The sequence below is a fragment of the Haliotis asinina genome, chromosome 2, assembly GCF_037392515.1.
Source record: "Haliotis asinina isolate JCU_RB_2024 chromosome 2, JCU_Hal_asi_v2, whole genome shotgun sequence".
Taxonomy (NCBI): Eukaryota; Metazoa; Mollusca; class Gastropoda; order Lepetellida; family Haliotidae; genus Haliotis; species Haliotis asinina.
Genome location: NC_090281.1, coordinates 43,857,144 through 43,879,622, shown reverse-complemented (window position 1 = coordinate 43,879,622; position 22,479 = coordinate 43,857,144). Strand labels below are relative to the sequence as shown.

Genomic DNA, 22,479 nt, shown 5'->3' with positions numbered 1-22,479 from the left:
TGGAACACCTAATTTGTCTCCCGGGCCCTGAAAATGTAGAATAGAAAAGGCCGATTTTATTTTGTATTGTGGGCCTGATGACCCCTAGTACAGTTACATAGTAGAGGTATCGATGGACAATGGTCATTCACATGAACTAGCGTTATGCCTGAAAGAGTATGTTTGGTGTATTGATAAATCAGTAATGAATGTAACACGTGGATGTTTAGAGCTTGCGATGTTATGGAGTGACATTTGGCCCTTGTATACATTTCTAGGTTAGATTTTGCCCATTTAAGTGGCGTTTGTAATATTTTGGCGAATTTTTTTTTCAAACATCAAGCTTGAAAGATTATCTGGTTTCATATCTCTTATATATATATATATCACATACGGGTCATGGGGCTGAAGGGTGGCCTAGAAGTTAAAGCCGAAGATCCCGGTTCTATTCGCCACATGGGCAAAATGTATGAAGCTCATTTCTAGTGTACCCCGCCGTGATATCGCTGGAATATTGCACAAAAAGCTGCGCTAAACCATATTCACTCACTCATACGGTCATATATTCTAACCTCCATATCCTCATTTCTGAGTCCCTTCACTGTACCCACATTAAAACCATGATTTTAGCATAGCTGTGAAAGCATTCGGGCTTTACGCCAACAACGTTTAATGTGTCTCTCCGTCGTGATGAGAATGGCATAAAAAAAGTTCTCAACCAGTTACTATGCAACGTCTTGTTTATCTCCGCAGGAAACATATGCAGATCTGAGAAAACACAGTTCCAAGAAATGCCAGTTTATGAAGGACATTGAAAGAATAACGGTGTCCAACTGTAAGAAGCTAAACTGGACAACGTACGTCCCTTGTGACGAAGTGACGGCCGCATGCGCAATAGATGACCAGGTCATCGCGAAAAGTGACCACGTGTTCGCAAGTGTGGAACTGCATGGTGACTTGACCCGAGGTCAGATGGTGGTCGACTGGGGAAATCGCCTCCTGAAGAGTCCAAATGTTCGGATTGTGAAAGAACTTGATGTTGAGCGGTATATGAAATTACTGCAGCGTGCGGTCGATGCGTCTTAACCTTCAAGCATTAAAAACACATCTGAATACTGTGACCCTTCCAGCCACAAACGTTCTTCATATTCGTGTTACCACAGTTCAAATACAACCAAGGAGTGACTGAGTTCAATTTAATGTCGCATTCAGCATTATGCTAGCTATATGGCGGGGATCTGTAAATAATCAAATCTGGACCAGACAGTCAAGTGATCAACAGCATGAACATCGATCTGTGGAATTGGGATAAGATGACCTGTGTAAACCAAGTCAGCATTCCTGACCACCCGATCCCGTTAAGCGCCTATTGCGACAAGCATGGGTTGAAGATTAATTCTATCACGGATGTTTACAGGTTTCAGTTAACGGAAGCTTCGTTTGCAATTGGGTTTATTCATAACACGGCGTGGCCGGTCTGTGGCTCTATGAAGGGCTTAAAATGATCTACTCTGGTAACAAAACTTTGATGACGGTATAGTTATGTAAAGATTAGGAGGTCGGCTACTTCGAATCCAAAAACGATACATAAAGTGAAGCCTAAGCCCCGTGGTGGTATGTCCAAAAATATTCTATTATAAGTTACGGGATTGAATCGGTCTGAAACACAACATCCTCGTCGTACAAAGCGACTGACGGTGGTCAAGTCTCGCTTACGTTGTAGATGCATGTTATAATGACCTGAGGGCTTCGATGCTCATGACATCAATCACTGAATTTTCTGGACCAGTCAGTATATGGGTGCGATGCACACAGCCAATTGCTTGCAAGCGATGTACAGCGATTCGCCTGACAACGTAGCGGTACCTTTCAGGTACCTGCTCTTCAAGCACGTTCTTTATTAGCGCCAGACGAGCAAAAGGTATTCGCTCCGCCATTTTTTGAAGAGTGAGAAACCCTTCTAGCCGTTGCAAGCGGCCACTTGCTTACTGTTAGAGATTTCTGGCTTGCAGCGCACCCGTTATATGGACCGCTTTCATATGTTGCTAAGCGCGGCGTAAAACAACTAAACTAGAGATTGCGTTTTACTAGGCTCGCTCTCTCACTCAAGTAAGATAGTCAGGACTTCACAAAGACACAAATCATCCATCCTGCCAAGGTTTATTATTTAATGCATATGTGACGCCATCACATTGTTCCAGACATGGCGATATCTTATCTTCCCACATGAATCACTTGAGTCACCATCTGAAAGAAACATGACAGATCAATGTTGATCACTTGAATTTAAATACACTTTTCAAATATAGTAAAGAGTAAAGGAACTTACTTTTTAATTTACGACTAAAAAAAGAGTCAATTAGTGTTAACATGTAATAATGATTGTTTCAAGAGTGCATCACCACTTGCACTTCCTTATGACCACATTTGATTATACAGAAATGGCGCTTGAAAGAAGATGCGTGGCGTGGATTGTGTATGTTCATTTGAAAAAATGGAAAAAAATGGCTAGAAACATTTAATCAGCACAATCTGTGTGATTGTTTGTCAGAATAAATGGTCTGCAGTGATCTATCGAACATGGAAACCCTCTAAATCATTAATTACACCCCATGTATGGGCTTAGGCTGATGTTCACGTGGATTGTTCTGTTCTGTGTGAAAAGTTTGTTACGATTATACTTCCTTATCAACTTGAAAGTTCGAGTTCCCCAACTTTTTTAGGAGTATATAAACAATTGGGTTACTATCGTGCATCTTAAGAGAAAGCATTTATTTGCTAATAAATATTAAGAATGAATAATCTAATTAGTCAGATGAATTTATTGAACTATTAAAGATGGGATGTCCCAGCTAAAAGTTGGATAATAGGAGATTTAAGTTGAATGACTCTCCTATATTTGCACATGCGCATTTCAGCGATTTCAGTTACATGTGCTGACTATTCCTTAAAGAGCATTGACAAGGAATATTATAACTTGTTGAATGCTCACGAGGGGGTCATGGGTTGAGGTACCCTCGATGTTTGTTCATGTTCCCTGAAAATGTTTCATTATCAACTGAAGTAAATGAAGAAGCAAACTGGACCTACCTGGTGTGGCAGAGGAGTGGTAGAGGGAGCTGTAAAAATAATAACGTTATTTGATTTGTATTTTGTACAAGGTATTCAGCTGCAACATCCCGCATTAGGGTATGTATAGAGAGATCATACATGAGAAGTTTTGAAAAATACTTCAGATGGCCATGTACTCACTGATGCAATCCTGTGGCCTTGTGGAACCTGTCTGCAGAGTTATCTGCCCCTTTGGACACGTAATACAGTGACCCTGACCTTCGTCTGGTTGGTAGGAGTTGACGTCGCACAGCTTACAAACGTCCCCTACTTGGTGTGTACCAGCATCGCACTTCACTGCAACACCAGGGTCAGTTACGGAAGGTAGTGGTCAGTCACAGAAGCAAAGCTGGATGGTCAGTTCAGGAAGTACAGTGTTGAACAAAAATATTTCCCCAGCTGCTGTTCGAGGTTTTCGGGTAGATTACAAATGTATGAATGTTACCATTAATGCAGCTGGATGCCACACGAAACTAGACTGTCTAGGCTCTGCGAATATGTTTCACATGCAAAATATCGGTGTCCGAACAAAACCCCGAAATTGTTTTAAAAAATATGAATAAAAATGAATAAAAATAACAAGAGGGGGCAATCTTCATTAATACACAAACTACACGAAGCAGGCTTTAAATGAACATGGAAGTGGAAGATCGTAACTAAATATTTGACCCTACCACAAGCTGATCCTTGGTAAATAGAGCCAATATCACAGTGAACCGTGGAGACTACGCCTTCGCTGGTGGCGGTGTAGTTGTGGTTGTTGACGGTGACGGATAGCAGGGAGGCTGTGTGGTTCAACAACTGCGTCCCCGTCAACTCCATAGACAGCAAAGCCTGCAGGTACGTGGTCAAGTCCGGGGACACTGAACGTTGAACAGTCAGATAACATACCAGGATATGGTGGCCCAGTGGGCTAAGGCGGGGCAGGATCAGCTGATCATCCCAGATTCGTTTATGACCATGTCTGATATGCAGTTTCAGAAACCCATGTTGTTGTTTTTTACCCACATTTTAATTTAACATAAAGACAGAAAGGTAAAAGTGGCGAAAGGCCACATATGATTAATTTATTGTTTACTTAAATCAGTTGGTATTATTTAGTCTGAAACACCTTAAAACGCAGAATTAGAACAATGTAGAAGAATGGACCTTCTTTGGTTCGGTCTGTTGTTTTACACCGCACCAAGCAATTTTCCAGCTATATGGCGGCGGTCTGTAAATATTCAATCTTGACCAGACGTCCAGTGACCAACACAATGAGAATTGATCTATGCATCTGGGATACGATGACATGCGAAGCTGACCACTAGATCCCCTTTAACGATAAGGGTTGCTGAAGACCAATTCTAAGCTGTGGACAACACTGTAAGTATACATAATTCTAATATATCCTCGTTATATCTAAGCTTCAAAAGCCTATTGGGTATCCTTGTGGTTAAAACGTCCGTTCGTCACTCCTAAGATCCGGGTTCGATTCCCCACATGGGTACTGTGTGTAAAGACCAGTTCTGATGTCCCAGCTGTGATATTACTGGAATATCTGGTAAAAAAGCAGCGTAAAACTAAACCTACTCACGCTAAGCTACAAACCTGTCTTATTTGTGAAGAACCCGTGCACGTCGAGATTCCCCGATCCAGCGACGCCAGATATGTCGAGAGAGAGAACTACGGCCACATCTCGGTCAGGAGAAGAACACTGAACCTCAGTCTTGGAAGAACAGAAACCACCATCTTTACATGCCAGCTTCTGGGAGTGTTGTTCAATTTGACTGGTCAATTCCTGCTCGTGTTTAATGTCCGATCCTACCAGAGAACACTTAAGTCCAGAGTAGGACATAGTGCTTTTAATAGTCATGGCTCTGGGTGCTTCCATTTCTGAAAATAAAGACGTGGTGGAAACAGATTCATCTTTTCAATCTGGGTCATCTTCTATCTGGCCTTGACCTTCGGGTATTTGTTTAACAGGATCCAGTGTAAAGCTACTATCTGAACAATATTATGCTGAAATTTTGGTAGTGAAATGTGTAGCCAAAATCCACTTTTCATGCGGCTCGAAAGTAACATCGCGTACTGAAGGTAAATTGTTTTGGAACTAACCCTGACTATTTCACAGATCAGGTTAAAAGGAGGCCCAAGTTGCAATATTAACGTATTAACAACCTGAAGAATGTTCTAGTATGCAAAAGAAACGACAGTGAATGTAGATGTATAATTCTTTCTCAACTTCAGGAGAGTATGCTCACTGTTGCAAAATGGCAGGAATCCGTCAGCTCTGGTAACGTGATCCCAGGCGTATCCCGTCTCTGGTCCACAGTTGTAAGACGACAGTGGCGCATTTGTGAAAGTATATCCTGGTTCGCATAACAGCTTGCAGCTTTTGGTGGAGCCGGTCTGGTTACACTCAAACAAGGAGTTTGGTGGTCTGGGAAACGTTTCACATGCGGGGCACAGTTCCCGATTGCAAGCTTCATTCTGTGTTGCCTCCCCTTGACAGTCGCGTCCGCCATTTTGTGGGGCTGGACTGTCGCAACGACGTGACCTTGTCCTGAGACCAGTTTGGCCACAGGTAGCTGAACAGTTTGACCACAACGACCACACACCCCAGCCACCATTCACTGTAAAAATAGTCCATTGTCATGATTGCGATGTCCGTTTGGGGAATCGAACCTGAGACAAAGACGTAACAAGCGAACGCCTTAACCACTAGGCTATCCCACAATGGAGGGACTTAAATATTATGTCTAACATATTTCAGCACGATCCGTACCTGTACGACTTACAAGTGAAGTAAATAACGATCAACATTAAGTTACACAATACGTCTGCAACGAATCCTCTACGAGGCGGCCAATGTCACGAATACATGTCACGAATACATGTCACGAATATTGGCTGAAGAATATGAATCGTAGATATGGGTAACGAATACAATAACAAGTCAGCAGTCGTTTTTATCTGTTAAAAAGGAGTGCTACCGAATTGCCTGTGAGACAATAGTTTGTGTGCTCCTTATTTCTCCAGATTTCTTTGTTATATACCAATTATATAGCTGGAATACTGTTGAAAGTGGCACTACATCACACTCAGTGGCTGTCGAGGACTTGCTTCTTTAATTTCCATGCTGTCATGTTACGTGATGATTGTGTGATTGTCTAACAGTAAAATTCATGGCTGAACTGACAAAAATAACATGTGTCGGTAAGAAAACATTAACTTTTGTCCTTTGGGATGCGCGGTGTAATTTTTCCGAACAGTTGATTGCTGGGGGACTTTACAGAACGATGTCAGCTGATAGCTGAAAGAACAGTTCAGATTAATCTTTCCAAGACCCAAGGGAATGTAAAGAGTCAAACTCTCGTTTACAAAGTGGGGACGAACCTAGATTGCCTCACCTCTCGGAAATTATGTGCGCTCATGGCATTTTGTTTTGTTCTTTTTTTCCATATATACTGAAGAGCAAAAGAAACGCAATTCTCGAAAAAAAAATGAAATCTCAATAAAGAAAGCGTTCGTGTTTATGAGTTCCGTTTCTTTTGCTGTTCAGTATATCATTTTAACACATTCAGTTTCTGAGACTAGATGTCAGTCTAGGATTACCTATTTGGTTTTGACATCGATCGCCGGTGTACCCAGAGGCACACCGACAGACGAATCCTGCAGAGGTGGTAACACAGGTGGCATTGTGGGCACATGGGTGACTGACACAGTGGTCGGGGGGAGTGTGGCAGCGTTCCCCGCTGTATCCCCCAGAACATCGGCACCGATAACCATCTGGCAGCATCTCACAGGCGTTGTTCGCTCCACATGGACTGCTCAGGCATTCGTTGTGGACTGTTGAGACAAATGGACATAATGGTTCGTGGACTGTTGAGACAAATGGACATAATGGTTCGTGGACTTACGTGCGGGAGTCCATACGTGAATATCCGGGTAAGGATTGATCTTCAGCAACCCACGATTGTCGTAAGAGGAAGCTAACGGGATCAAGTGGTCAGGCTCGCTGACTTAGCTGACTCATGTCATCGAATCCCAGTAGATCTATGCTCGTGCTGTTGGTCACTGGATTGTCTGGTCCAGACTCGATTATTTACAGACCGCCGCCATATAGCTGGAATATTGCTGAGTGAGGCGTTAAACAACATCCTGACGCCATCTTGGCCGGTTTCATTTGGTCAAATATTTATCGTATCCAAATATGCTTGGTCAGCTATGGAATCATCTTTATCACTGTGTTGGGGTTCTCTAAAAAACCCACAACAAAACAAAACAAACAAACAAAAAACAACAACAACAAAAATAAATAAAGCAAACAACAATTTTGCGTGTACGAAACAGGTGTTTCTACTGTGATATATACGCACGGTATTTGGCGTCAATGCAGCTATCCAGGCTGGTAGCCCCTGAGTCCCTGGTCGTGTACCCCGAGGAGCACTTGATGCAGTCAACAGCCCCAGGGGTAGTGGAATAGGTGCCTTCTCCACACAACGAACATGGCGCTAGTCCTGTAGCAGAGTACTGACCAGGCGGGCACACCTCTGAAAAGGCCACTTTCACGATTACCTTTTTATCAACGATTACACCAAACGTCTTACATTTGTACACAGCAAATACACCCATCATACCCCTGCTGTTTACCTTGACACTCGGAGCGACTCTTGGCTCCAGTAGTTTCCGTAGACATCCCAGTCGGGCACTTGATAAAGGTCACCGCGTTGTCCGACGGCTGGTAGAACCCTTTCGGGACATTGTGACACGAGTCATTGGTGTGGTTGAAGTACTGGCCTTTTGGACATCCAGCTGTAACCAGACAACACTCATTTGAGATCGAACATTTGAAATTCTTTTCTCGAAAAATTCTGGAAAATGATTAATTAAGAAAAGACTTTTCGAAAATACTATTTACTGAACACCCTAAAAATATGTTGCTGAACCAATAGCAACTTGGTGCGTCCTTCCAGAGATATAAAACATAGGGCTTGAAGCTGTGACAGTAGTTGTGTTTAACTATCACAAGGTAATTCTCAATATTCATGGGGCACGACTTTCTCTGGAATAATGCTCAGTCTCTGAAAATACATAATTTGGATAGAAACAAATAACTGGATTTAAATTGAAAAGGAGTCCCAGTGAGATGGAATATTCGGGGCTTGAGGAAAGACCTAGACTTGCTCCAGTTAGGGCTTCAGAAATGCAGGGAGGGGTGGGCAGAAGGGAAATGAATGCGGTTCAACAACTATGAGGCAGACTTTGGTTTCTCAGCCGTGTACACCGACGTCCCATGCTTACCAACGTCAGAACCCCAGTGTGGTGTTAGGCAACAAATATCCAAACACCAACATCCTGATTTTTGTTTCTTGGTTTGTACTCGTGGGTGTTTACAGTCTGGTTAACGTCTGAGACTTGCATTGCTTCGGAATTTTCTCCCTCAAAAACATGCCATGATATGACTTGAGTAATGTTCAAAGCTTGGTGAAAACTCACTAAAAACTGGCTTTCGGTATTCAGCTTCAAACTAATCATCCGTCAGTTTTACCAAACTCTTGCTGAGCTAGTACCAGAAAACATGTAAATGTGAGACGCTATTGCCAATTCTAAGACATTAGTGTATACTGACCACAAGCTCCGCTAGAGTAGTCGGGCCCTGTGCCTTGTGGACAGTCCATCACCATGGTTTCAACATGGAGGACAGCACTTGATACAGAGAGCCCAAATGACGGGAAATTCAGAGACGTTGACTTGGCACCATTCATGATTCCTAAAACATGTTTTTAACAAGTTACATCTTTGTATCGCCACGTGGTCTGGACATGTCCATCTTTACATCGCAACTTGATCTGGACATACCCATTTTTACATCGCCACTTGTCTGGACATGTCCTCTGAAGCATGCGGAGACAAAATGATATCGGTATTGTTAAGAGAAGACTTAAATTCTTTCGTCACAAATGCTTTTTCAAATTGCAGAGTAGCTATTTGCTACCGTGACCACAGATCTATATTATATACTACGTAAGCATAGAGCTCATGTCACAAATCAGTTGAGGTTAGGCAGCGTTGGGTGTGGCGAGGCACGTGAGTTTGTTCGACACTGCAACTGTTCACCCAGCAGAAAATGGGTACCCGATGGGATATGACACATGTCCATTTACCTTCTAGCGCATATCACATCAGTAACAAAGATGCTATTCACACTGCAGAAGATGTTCCTTACACGTGCAAGAGACCTTTGATTGTATTTCGAATTCAAGATTCAGATCGAGAATGTTTCTCGATTGTCCGCATCCTAATGTCGGTAGGCTTCTCTGAGGCTGATTACCTCCAGGACGTGCATTCATATTAAGCTGACATGCTGACCTGAATAATGTGTAATTTTTAACTCACTCAGTCATCAAGGGGGTATGCATTGATAGCAGAACGAAACTCGGTGAATCGATGCGCGATGTGTTATCTTCTGCATCAATACAAGATCATACACTTGCCTTAATATATCACTTCCTACTCTTCCAGTGTCTGACCTATAAATATCGGGGTTTGAACTCATCCTTGTTATGACCGACAGACGGGTTTCGAGATTCGTTAATTTGGTGGACACATGTCATCGTATCTTAACTGATCATGATATCTACCATTGGGATGTCTGGACGATTAGTTACAGAAACATCAATACATAGCTGGAATATTGCCGAATAGGGCGTTACACAACACCCATGACTAATATTTAAGAGTGGCTGGAGCCTAAAATGCACCAGTGTGCCGTTGTACAAAACAACCTTAGCACTAAGATTACCTAAGCCTATGTTATGGTATAGGAGTTGCGGCAACCTCTGCGCTATGATCACTTTGAACAACAGCACCCTGGTCTATAAGTTCCTGATGTATCCGTGACCTATGTATCGCCATATTCATCGCACTAAGACCTGTGTAATCCCGTAAGCATTGTACCGTGGCCTATGAATCACGATACGAATCATGCCGTAATAATATAAGGCTTTTCGTTTTACCCCTAGCATTAATATCAGTAGATAACGCACCTGCTGCGATCTTGTTCAATAGATTCTGACCAGCAACCACAGCAAATGCTCCTCCACTATCAGCAGCGACGTAGGGTACAACAACGTCAAACGTTAACTGCACAGACGATGACGTCGTGCGTTTGCCAGACAGCCTGCCGCATATGACTTCCACGTTCTGGGCATTACACTGCGTTCTGTCAGCACACACGGACATGAAAATGCTGTTTATGAGTGACTTGATGAAGTTGCTCCTGATCTGAGCCCTGGCTGAGGAGCTGGTTGGACACGGGCCCTTGTAGTAAACGTTCCCGGGGGCACGGAACGACTGGGGCAGACAGCTGGCTGGAAATGTCATAATTTGTACGAATTAAGGCACATAACACGGTAACATCATTGGATTGTCTGGACCTGACTTAGTTGGAAAAAAACCAACAACGCCATATAGCTGGAATATTGCTGAGTGCCACGTAAAACTAAACTCACTCAAACTCAAAAAGTACAAAGAACACCGTTATAATACTGCTGAAACAAATATATGTCCATGATGCAGTCACAATTGTACAATCGACTCTGGTTTTAGCAAAGCCTTCTTTTGGATGTGGAAAGGGCTTTGTCGCTTCTGTTATTTGCAGTGTAGGGTGCCACATATTCTGAAACGTCAACTGAGTATATTTTCCATCAGATTTTCATCCTGCATTTCCGAACTCTGACCCCGGGGGGGCGGGGGTGGGGTGGGAGGGTGGGTGGGGGGGTGGGTGGTGGTCTTATGTAAGGTTTCAGATCTATATTTAAGCAGGCTGTTTTGGTTCAACACATGATAACTGCCCACGGAGGACCGGGTTCTGACAGGGCATTCTACATTACTTAACAAATGTGAAGATTTATGAATCGTAATTCTCATATGGTCAAAAACACTGCTTCAGCAGATTCTTCCATTTTTTCAAGAATGGTTAGGCAGGAGATATTTTACTGTACGAAATGTACTAACATTTGAAAGATATTGTTCAAAACACAGTCGGTGGATGTGATATGCATGAAGTATGAGTGTTTTGTGCAACCCCATCACACACAAAACAAGAAAATTCGATCACTCATAGCGACTTGTTTATCAAGGAGTGAGTGAGTTTAGTTTTACGCCGCATTTAACAATATTCCAGCAATATCACGGCGGGGACACCAGAAAATGGGCTTCACACATTGTACCCATGTGGGGAATCTCGTTTATCAGAAGATTTGTTGGGACAATGTGTGCGGTGAAATATAACGATATCAGTCTATACTTCTTGTTTTCCGATCGGATCGGCACAACGCCACTACGTATTACTAGTGATCAAGGGGAATGATCAAATGTTATATATTGTAGTTTCAAATACCCACTTACTGTTTACTGTATATCTTATCATTACTACTTACGGCGAAAAAAACCCCAAAAGATTTCTTTATAAAGCAAAATGACAACTGGATCCGTTGCTTGTGATTGGTTCCTAACTTGGGGATTGGTTGGATACAATGACAGGTATGTTTGGACCAAAAAGGGACCATATATGGGTTTAGACAAACCTTTCAGAACTGACTTTGCTGTTTAATCATATGATCATGCAGCAAGGCGTTAATTACACTGCGTATGCGCTCCGTCACTCACCAACACACGGCATGATGTGAGGGCTTGGCTTCCATGTGCCTGTGTTAGATCCACAAGCGTACATGCCGTTAGCGGGGGCTGACCGCGGGATGAGGAAGCCCTCTTGGCACTGCGTTTGACACATGTTGCCGCCTACCCACTTGTCACATGACAACGCCCCATTTTGAGGCGGATGCAGAGCGGGGCAGCTTCTCTCTGGAACAAGAATAAAGTCGCGACACAGGTAAAAAATCAAAAGTTTACGGATAATTGCTAAGTTCTTTTGCTCTGTATGACCTCACTGGCGACTAGCGAAACAGAGTGGTCAGGCTCGCTGGCTTGGTTGAGTGCTTGTCGCTGGTTCCCATCTGCGTAAACCAATACTCCTGTCAGTCACCGGATTATCTGGTTCAGATTCGAGTATTTACAGATCGTCGTCTGGAATATTTCCGAGTTTCGCCTGGAACAACAAACAAACAAACAAACAAACAAGCTTACTCTGACATGACGGAACGCCGGACAACGAAGTCCAGCGAGGGCCCAATGAGGCCGAAGGGTTGTCGGTACACGTGATGCGGTTGGAGCCCACAAGGGGGTAGCCCAGCTTGCACTGCACGGTGCACGAGCTACCGACATTGTAGCTGTGTGGACACGTAAAGTTCAGGTTGACGTCACTGAAGCTGTATGAAGGGGGCTTGCATGTTTTCACTGTAACCAAGGGTGAGTGAGTGAGATGACAATATTCCAGCTGCCATGCTAGACAAAGAGGTCCTGGATTCATTTACATACCGAAACATGAATCTCATTAACCAGAGACCATATACCCATATATGGTCTCTGCATTAACCTGTTCAGACAATGACCTACTTTTCATCCGATCCGAAATTTCTCGTGTGAAATTCCGGCTCCTTGTTTCATAAGAAAACGGTATTTACAAATTAATTTTAATTTTAGACTTTGATAACACCGTATTTCTATATTGTATGTCGAGGTTTAGGAAGCATACTTTAACTATGAGTGCCCCTGTTTGATGAGGTAAATGGTTCACAATGCATCTGACTCACTGGTTACACCTATTATGTGTTTTTTGCGCTTATTCAGTGTAGTTCTGTAACGTACAATGAGACTGATATAACATCAAATCTGTACCAGACAGTTTTCTAGCAGCAGAACCTCGTTTTGAGATTTTCACGATTTCCATGTTTCCCATTCGTAACTACTCGTGTCTTTCCGCCAAGCCGGATGGCGTCTCGTACCCCTCTCGTGGCCATGTTTACGACTGGGTCCTGTCTAAGCGCAATCGGGCATGAAGATGAAAATAGTCTAGTACTACTATCAACGAAAGCTAACTTTGAATTTCCAAACATGGCTCTTAGAATATCTACATCCCGTGGGCAAAACAGCAATACGGTCATTCCCTTTGCAAATATGTTTCAGTGTTGAAAGTTGTTCATCTTTTAGCTCAAAGTTTATGTTTAAATTGTGATTTGTATAGTGTAGGGAAGTTTCGAAGTTCAACGGTTCCGCCAATTTCATGTTTTGAAATGCGTTTTACTACGCGCGATTTTATTGGTTTGCCACGATTCTTGGCAATAATGGCGTACGAGAGAGGTACGAGTCTTCCTGCAGGTCACAGAAAGAGACGAGTAGTTACGAATGCCAGGTTTCCGTTTCATTCGTAACTACTCGTGTCATTCCGGTAGGTCACGGTAATAGACGAGTAGTTATGAATGATTTCCGTTTGTCAGAGATCGCTGTACGACAGCAGACGCTGTACAACATGTTTGCAAGGATTAGAAGGAGCGGAGTGTTTTGACGTATCAAATCATACGGATTTATAGGATATTAAATGAGCCTCCCTTTTCATATCAAGTTTACGTCCTGAGATTCGATGTTTACGTTAAAGACTCAACCGGAAATTGGGTCAGAAAACACAGCCTACAACCTCGAATAATGACGATTTCAAGCCTACTGTGTTCAGATTCTGGGAAGTGCTTTTGATCCCTACATAGGAAACCACGGGTGGCATGGCAGTGACAATACAACGATGCTTGTGTGGGAGGACGCGAATGGATGCGGCGGCTGACAGTGGCAGTGATAGAGATACAAGAGCGCCGATCATCTTTTAATGTGTGTTACTGTGCAGTCCTGACAACATATACGCAGAAGGTATTCAATCTCATTATATTCACAACTCTTCCAACCAATCGTCCGTCATGATCAGTTTTGACAAAATCAATAACTTGTAGGGGCGACGCCATATTTGTTTACACTCATGAGAGACCTACTAGACGTATTTGTTTACTTATTTTTACAGATTGTTTTATTTCCGTTTTTATTACAGAGACTTGAGTTATTATAGGATTGAATATTATTGAAAATAATGCTAGTAGCCACACTGCATGAAATAAATTTTATTTAATTCCATAGAAGTGTTTTCGTTTTAGATCTACATGTTCTCGGGTGTGTTCTCGGGTGTGAATGAAATTCATAAATGGAATGAGTGATGAAAGTAGTACCAGTAATGTCAACGTTCACGTATCAAATCAGTGGTAGGTGTTTTCACACATAAGTGTCATAACACTTTGTTATGATACCCTTTACGAAGTACCACGTGCACGTGGGTAATAATAATATTTATGAAACCAGTTAAATGAATTAGTCTAAAAATTCTGGACTGGTTATCGCGCTAAGACGTGCATTAGGACGGAACCCAGTAAATAGGAAACGGGATTGTTCTGTAATCAACGTTTTGACTTCATTGCTAGCAAGAGCTCCTATAATATTCCACCCGTTTCTACACGTAGAGATCCGGGTTAGAATTGACTTTCAATAATACAGCTTGTAAGAGGAGTTGACACATGTCATCGTTTCCCATTTGAGTAGACTGATGTTCATACTGCTGATCAATGGATTGTCTGGTCCAGACTCGATTATTTACAGACCACCGCCATATAGCTGGAATATTGCTGAGCGCGGCGTAAAACCAAACTCACTTATTCACCCTACCCGTTTCTCAATGATCGACAAGACTTACGGTGGCTAAAAGTGATTATACGCCATTTTAGCCATATTCTAGCTGTATGACAGCGGAAAGCACCAGATGTTTGGAATCAACCCAAGTGTTTGTATGTGATGATCGAACGACTTGACTATTACGGTACGTCATCGCTCCAACGTTGTCTAAACGCACATACCTGCTCTCGAGGCATCTACGGTGAAGTAGCAGGTAGCCTTGTTCCCAGTCTCGTCTACGGCTTCATACACGACTGTCTGGCGGCCTGCACCAACCACAGCTCCAGGCAGAGGGCCGACTGTCTGGGTGACCTTCACCCTGCCTACGCCCTTCGTGGGATCAACGATAACGTTGCTCCATCTGACCATTGCTTTGGCTATACCACTTACGGGGGTGTAGGTGATGCTGGCGGAACAGTTGGTGTGGATAAAGGAGGGATGGGAGATAACTGTGGAGAAACACAAAACAGAGAATATAATTTCAATGTACTTTTCAATACTACAGTGGCATTTATGCTTTCCTTCACGCAAATGATCATTAGATGTTCGGAATCGTAAAATGGACCATGTCAGCAAAATAGGTTATGACTAGTCTACAGAAAGTGTTATTTGGAAGACAGAACCCTGGTCGCTAGTAGATTGCGCACAGTGACGAATTTTAAATAAACTCACCTTCACACTTCCCCGGAGACGTCCACTTTCCTGAATGTTCACACATGATGTAGAATTTGTTGTGTGCAGGCGACGACCCAGGGGGGCAGTTCAGGTAGCAGGCTGACCCATATTTAGCACCCATGGGGCAGGTGTAGTTGCCAATAGGGGGTGTCGGGGGAGATCCGCAACGTGAGGCTGGAAACCGTTATGGGGTGAGTGAGTGAATTAGTTTTACGTCGCTTTTAGAGATTTTCCAGCAATATCACGATGGGAGACACCAGATATGGGCCTCCCAGAGGGTACCCATGGGGAATCGAACCAGGGCCCTCGGCGGAACGAGCGAACGCTTTAACCACTAGGCTACCCCGCCGCCACGATAACGGTGTTAACGTCTACACCGAAACGTCGCTTACGTTACCAATAAAGACGTTGTATATCCATAGAACTCTCCACGATATTCATCGCTATATTGCCCTGAAACATCCGGGCGTAATTTCTATGGCCCGATAAACGCTAAGTCCGTCCACGTAATTAGGTCGCGCTGACATACAGGTAACCTTGGCTTAATGCTAGGAAAGTCGATACCCTTAGTTGTCTTTACGAAGAGCGTGGAGTAGTGGGTACCAGTGGGTACCGCTGAAACAAACCTTGTCGCTGATTGTTTGAATGATTGAAATACGAGAGTGGGACAAGTTATACCATGAAGAACCTACCTTCACACAAAGGCATGGCAGAGCTGAAAGTATCGGCATCAGTGCAGGTGACGGTGCTAGCACCCTGTCTCTGATACCCACTGCTGCATGACACGGTGCAGGATTCCCCCAACAGCAGGTAACCGGATGACGATGTGCAAGTCAGGCGGCCATTTTGAATATAGTTCGGTCTGGGGCACCGTTTCACTGAAATAGCCCTATGATACAGTAGGAGAATCTGCACACAGCTTATTACTCTGTTTTATATTAGTTTGTCTTATCTTTACTTGACTCGGTGTCACAGTAAACAGTCAGCAGGATTTCTGAGCATGCCAGAGGTCATATGTCCAACAGGACGCTGATTGATGTTAACAGAAAAGGAATCAAAATCAAGGAATCTAGGATACGAACACACAAAGAGCGGTTCCTGTCCCAGCTGTGAGACACAACTCTGCAAAACGTAATAGACGCGACTTATTCTTGGCCATAAATGCCTCTCTCTGTGAGACACTATTGTGTTGCCAATAGTGTTCGTTAGATCGACCATCGATCAATGAATAGTTCAGTGTCCTATGCAAATGATTCCAGTGGATAAGATCCCAATTTGTGATTGAATGAGTGTGGTTTAAACCGCTTCAAGTTATATTAAAGCAATTTCAAGACGAGGGACAATAGAAATGGACTTCCTCGTGTGGAGAATCGAACCCTGGTCTTCGACGTAACGAGCGAACGCTTTACCCAACATGGCCAGATATTTGTTTTAGAATGGAAACGATTCAGCCACTTTTCTTTGAATGCAACGAAATATACTGACGTAGAAAAGAACGTATACATCATTTTGGGTTTAGTTTTCAACCTTTTTACAACGTGTGCATAATGTATGTAAGTCACAAGTAAGGCACGTTCGTAAAATAAAACATTGTTATAAGGAAAGTAATCCCAAAGCACCGGGTATGTATTTTCTTTTTGTACGTCGGTATATTTTGTTTTTCAAAGTCGGGCTGGGTGTTTATGGTAATGCAATATAGCGCATCTTAAACTGCTTAAAATCATGGTTTTTCTGCTGGAAAGCTCCAGCAAAGTTTTCCATATCCGTTACATGAACGAAGCAGTAATCATAAGCCAGTAAATATGTTGCTTAGCCAACTGATGCAATCAGTCCTGTAATCTGTGGCCAGGCTCTTAAGTCCTCCATACAAAACACCACCCTCTACCTCTCTTGGCCACAGCCAACGTTGGTGCACCTCATTTGTTCTCTTGTAGAGATCCTCCGTATACCACCCTACCACCACCCGATCCTACCTCTAACATCGACGGTCACGAGACAGCTGCTGGAAAGGCCATGGGAGTTGGTGACAGTATAGCGGACGGTTGTGCAGCCTTCTTTGAAGATATTACCGTGGGGTAGGTTTTGGATCGATAGTCTGGAAGAACAGTTGAAGATCTCGAGACAAGTAACGGTGTGTTCATTGTTCAGGAACCACTGAGTTCACACAAACGTCATAAGTAGCCCGATCTATTTGCACAAATTTTGTCTGGCTCATAGCTTAGATTTGATTGGTCGGCTATTTGGATCAGATTCCAAGAAGACGTATAGCATGCTGGATAATCGCGGCATAATGTACACACGTACTGTCTCGCATTTTTATTTCGAGTTATCCGATGTTCAAACACAACCGCAAAAATGAATGAAGTAAGAAAACGAGGAAATCCAGCTCTTAATTCAAGGCGAGCCATATATCGACATATACTTAACAGCAAAAGAAACGCAAATGAATGCGTGAATTCTTATAAGAGTAAGCGTTCATATTTATGTCTTCTACGTAACAACTTGGCAAAACGTCGTGTTTCTTTTTCTGATCAGTATATTGAGGCTCGACACAACGGTGCTTGACTGATTGTGAGTCTCCATTTGCGTTCAATATCCCCTGTCTTTGAATAAAACTGACTCACTTTACAGGGGATCCCCTGGGGTCACTGTACTTGGGAGTGGGGATCTTGACCACCTTGGACGTTGACCTGTGGTCAGCGGACTCATGGATGTTCGCCGGACACGTAATGACTGGGTGCACTGTGGGCTGTGGATCTGGTTTCCCAAACAGAAATAGTTCAAAATATACAGTTTGCTACAGATTTATATGTATACATCCATTCAGTATTTATTGTTAATATGGTAAGAGACGGATTAGAGGGCAAAATCCCTGCACGATACCTAAAGGTGCTCCTTCGGAGTCATAAAATAATAATAAAAAATCTGTTACTTCAATCACTGCTAGATTTCTCTTGTTACTTCGTAATTTTTATTATTTTGTCTTTTTATTCAAAGTAATTCTTGCTAATTGTTTTTTTTAAACAACAACTAATTGAAATAACGTGCAGTTGTGGTTTAAATTTCTCCAGTATTAGAGGCAAGTGTTTTTTGTTGTCTTTTTTGTTCCACGACATAGGTTCATTTTAGTGCTCTTGTATTCTCAGCATTGTAACTATTGATTGTAGGATGTTTAATAAATGTTTACAATAAACTCACTTCTCAGTCCTGAATTTTACACAAAGAAGATGTGCAATTCATCTTCAATAGCAGAACATGTTCCTTCTGTCAATATAGGTACTGCTGTACATTGTAAATCGAGTTATCTTCGCGTTGTCCATACTTGGAGACAACCGGAGTATGGTGTACATAGGTTAAACAATACTCGAGATAGCGGGCAGATAGATGGATCTCATCAAATGTGTATTCGGTATAGAATTCGGAATACAAATTATGAAACATGTCTTGTAAGTGTCGTATTGTAGGCATATCTGTTACAGTGAATGCTTTGAGATACTAGGGGAAACCTCTGTTTACCACTGTGGTATCTGCTTTGACAGAAGAAGCAACATCGTCCCAAGATGCCAGAGATGACGTCATGGACGCCATGTGTAAAGCCAGAGACAAGGTGAAGGCCACCGTCGAGCACATGAACAGCCGCCGTCCTGCATGAGTCTGTTCTGTGCAGAAGGCGTTGGGCCGCACTCGTCACAATACCACTAGCACCTCCTGTGGGGACCGGGGAACACATCATCATCATCATCATCGTCGTCGTCGTCGTCGTCGTCGTCACACATCATCATCGTCGTAATCATCATCAACATCATCACAACCGCCACACCACCACCACCATCATGATTATTATCATCAAAAACATCAAAGTTTTCCTCGTCATCCCCAGTATTATCTACAACACCGTCATAACATTTCAACGCCCAGCTACTTCATGAATAAAACTTTCTGCAAGGTGTCATCATAGTTATCAGTCATTTACAGTGAGTGAGTGAGTGAGTGAGTGAGTGAGTGAGTGAGTGAGGATGATGTTATGCTCCATCACGATCACGGCTGGGGACCACCACAGAGTGTTAGTTGTTTTGTTGTTTAACGCCTCACTCAGCACTATTCGAGCTAATGGCTGCAAATAATCGAGTCTGGAACAGACAATCCAGTGATTAACATTATGGGTATCGATATAAGATGTCCGCAAGTCAGCAACTCTGACCACCTGGTCCCGTTTGTCGCCTTTTACGACCAGCATGGCTTACTTGAGACCAATCCGTCCCTGGTCTTGACGGGTTCACAATGCTCGTTACTGTTGTGTGTTTATAGAACAATGCCTCCATGCTCCACCAGTCAGTTTGCCAAGTAGTCAACGCGTACTTCCATAAGAACTTCACCTCATTTGAACTACATCCCAAAGGACAATCAGGGGTTAGTTAGATCTGAGTAGACACACTCCCGCGGCATGTAATGAGCACAGCCCATCAAGTCTTCCAGAAGAACTATATGCTTAAAATCACATCTGTAGAGTAACTTGATAAGTTTAGTTGACCAGGACCTTAAGTTGTTTTAAGGTAATCCAATAACCGTTTTTAGCCTACCGGGTACCCACCAAAGTGTCTCATTCTTTGGAGACATATAATATCCATAAATATTGGTGGACTGAGGGAGAAGCTAAAATACCAAGGATTTACAGAACTCATCAATACTGGTGATGTTATAGGTACACATTTAACTAAAACAGATCACAATAAAAAATGAAATTAAACAGATAGAACAGATATACTTTCTATAATATAATTTATATAATTTCGTATTTGTATTTCGATGTAATGTGAGCGTGATAGATGTATATTGATGAGTGGCAGACAGACACATAATATTTATTTGTTTTCTATTGGGCAGATCTATGCACTGGGCCGTAACGTGTAGTGAAGCTTTAGTAAGCTGTAGTTCTTAGGAGATATGGTTCGTTTGTGAGGACACTGCATGAACGGCCCGGGTGCTGCTCATATTGTCAATCACTTGTTCGTTTTACCCACATTTCATTATGTACAATATCTATTTATACATGAACCATGATTATCTGTAGAGTTGACGTACCTAGAAACCTTTCCACATGATATCCAAAAGAGTGGAAGAGGTCCCCGACACTGTGGACTGTGTCCGTGATGACCTGTCCTGGATTGCTGAAATGCCTCTTCTCCTCATCTAGGACACACCGAAATAGATGATATAGTGAGTTGGTGAGTGCGTTCAGTTTATCGCCGTCTTAAGCAATACTCCAGCATGATGACGCGGAGTACACCAGATAGGGGCTTCTCACATTGTACTTAAGTAGGAAATCGGACCCAGGTCTTCTTCGTGACAGCTTTAACCATGAGGTAAACCCATTGCCCGATACTGTCAGTGAACATTATACATTTGATCATGGTTGTTAAAATACACAGTCCGATCATATATAATTACAGTAATATCGACACAAAAATAATTTCAACAAACATAATACAACAATAAAAGATAACAACGGGACCGATATTTTACAGTGATACAGTAGTGCCTTATTTCAGAACCGGTGATATGGTGACTCTATTCAGGTTAAGTATTCAGTATTTAACATCGCTTTGGTTCAGTCAATCTTGAAAGTGTCAGTGAGTGAGTTTAGTTTTATGACGCTTTTAGCAATACTCCAGCAGTATCACAGCGAGACCATCAGAAAAGGGTTTCACACATTGTGTCCATTTGAGGAATCGAACCCGGGTCCTTGGCATGACGAACTAACGAAATAACCTCCAGGCTACCCCATGTTGTTGAAAGAAATGGCTACTCACCACATCCTGCTGAAACAACGAGTGCCACAACACCCAGCAATGATAACAACCTCTGGAATTGGAAAGAGTAATTGCTATTGTAAACACGCTCCATGTGAGGATACCGTTTCACTCAAACAGGAAACCGGGTGGTCACACACTCGACTTGATATCATCAGTCTCATGTTCTTAACACCATGCTCAATGGAAACGTGTTAATGCCACTCAAATATTTTAACATATGTTGATGTTATTTACAACTGGCTTAATGAAAAATCACAATTTAGTTTCACTTTCCTATTTAGGTACTATCAGAACATTCAGTAACGCACATCTTCATTGAAATATGTTAAAGGTTTGGTAGATAGCACCTAAGTCTTTTGTCCAAATGAACATTGCTGCCTAACAGTCTGATATAGTTCCATATACGCGCGCATGCATGTCCACACACAGACATGTGATACTGAAGGTGAATGTGAAGGGTGTATTGTTCAAATGCATGGTTTTTTAAAGCACGTACATGTAGAAAGTAATAGCACACAGCATAGGATACAGGGAAAAGTATTATTTCCTCATATAATCAACTAAACGCTCATACGCACACTAGGAAGAGAGGGAGACAAAATGTTGGGACTGGCAAGAATACGCTTCCATAAATTTGCCCAAATGTTCGTTTCCTTAACGTGTAAGGCTCTCCTGCACTGATTAAAGTTAGCGGGACCTAACGCCCGATTTCATGAGATTGGCTTGTAAATAATCCAGGATTTGCGAAACAAACATACATTTTGGTTTGTTGTTTAAAAGGCATTAGGTGAAATTATGCCGTGGATGACCTTATAAACGAGAATGGTCTGGTGAAACCAGTGGTTGATATGACGAACACCGATCTTTTGGAAACGACAACCAAGCGATCGAGTCATAACTCGATTTCCTTCGTCAGCAAACATGGTGCAAACATGTTAGTCCAGTTCTAAGCAGGAATTTCATAGTGATGCTTGGTAATATGATCAACCATACGAACAATCTGGGTTCCACGACTCTCCAGGAACGAAGCCACAGACCGGGTTGCAGGATCCTATCACCTTAAATCATCTGAGCAAGCCCTATTCTCTCAACGATTAAACAAACGGTTATTCACTCTCCCTATCAAGCACAATATCTTAGTGCAAGTCAACTTAGATCTATGAAGTTTTAAACAGTTTTCACATTAACTTACCATAGCAGCGTCTCTGTGAGAAGGACAGTATGTAAGACTATCACCTGATAGATTACACTC

The 22,479-nt window shown here is 42.6% G+C and overlaps 2 protein-coding genes across 12 annotated transcripts in view; one reads left to right on the top strand and one right to left on the bottom strand.

Moving 5' to 3' along the window:
• LOC137273757 (nucleoside hydrolase-like) overlaps positions 1-3,259 on the top strand; it is an 11,613-nt gene extending 8,354 nt beyond the window's left edge. For 5 of the 11 annotated variants that reach the window (XM_067806593.1, XM_067806590.1, XM_067806591.1 and 2 more), the window contains one exon: positions 733-2,779. In XM_067806593.1, the coding sequence (XP_067662694.1) occupies positions 733-1,065 (333 nt within the window). In that variant the 3' untranslated portion in view covers positions 1,066-2,779. Of the gene's footprint in view, positions 1-732 lie in introns of all 11 variants that reach the window. The other 6 variants (XM_067806597.1, XM_067806599.1, XM_067806598.1 and 3 more) reach the window with 2 other exon arrangements.
• Positions 2,124-22,479, bottom strand: LOC137273756 (sushi, von Willebrand factor type A, EGF and pentraxin domain-containing protein 1-like). Its single transcript, XM_067806587.1, has 22 exons — positions 22,420-22,479; positions 21,225-21,276; positions 20,497-20,604; positions 18,931-19,122; positions 18,039-18,171; positions 17,388-17,509; positions 16,107-16,292; positions 15,412-15,588; positions 14,922-15,188; positions 12,223-12,432; positions 11,746-11,940; positions 10,122-10,445; positions 8,705-8,845; positions 7,726-7,887; positions 7,452-7,625; positions 6,688-6,921; positions 5,334-5,705; positions 4,681-4,965; positions 3,765-3,953; positions 3,232-3,387; positions 3,070-3,098; positions 2,124-2,226 (listed from the first exon to the last, which is right to left on the bottom strand). The coding sequence occupies exons 1-22, from the start codon at positions 22,420-22,422 to the stop codon at positions 2,194-2,196; spliced, it is 3,744 nt and encodes a 1,247-aa protein (XP_067662688.1). The 5' UTR covers positions 22,423-22,479; the 3' UTR covers positions 2,124-2,193.

What these genes read in the sequence shown, in the direction of transcription:
- LOC137273756 (XM_067806587.1), bottom strand. An exon ending in TCAAAGCAGATACCACAGTG is followed by an intron (nt 18,172 to 18,930) that starts GTAAACAGAGGT and finishes TTGGGAAACCAG; the next exon opens with ATCCACAGCCCACAGTGCAC. An exon ending in GAGTCGCTCCGAGTGTCAAG is followed by an intron (nt 7,626 to 7,725) that starts GTAAACAGCAGG and finishes TGGCCTTTTCAG; the next exon opens with AGGTGTGCCCGCCTGGTCAG.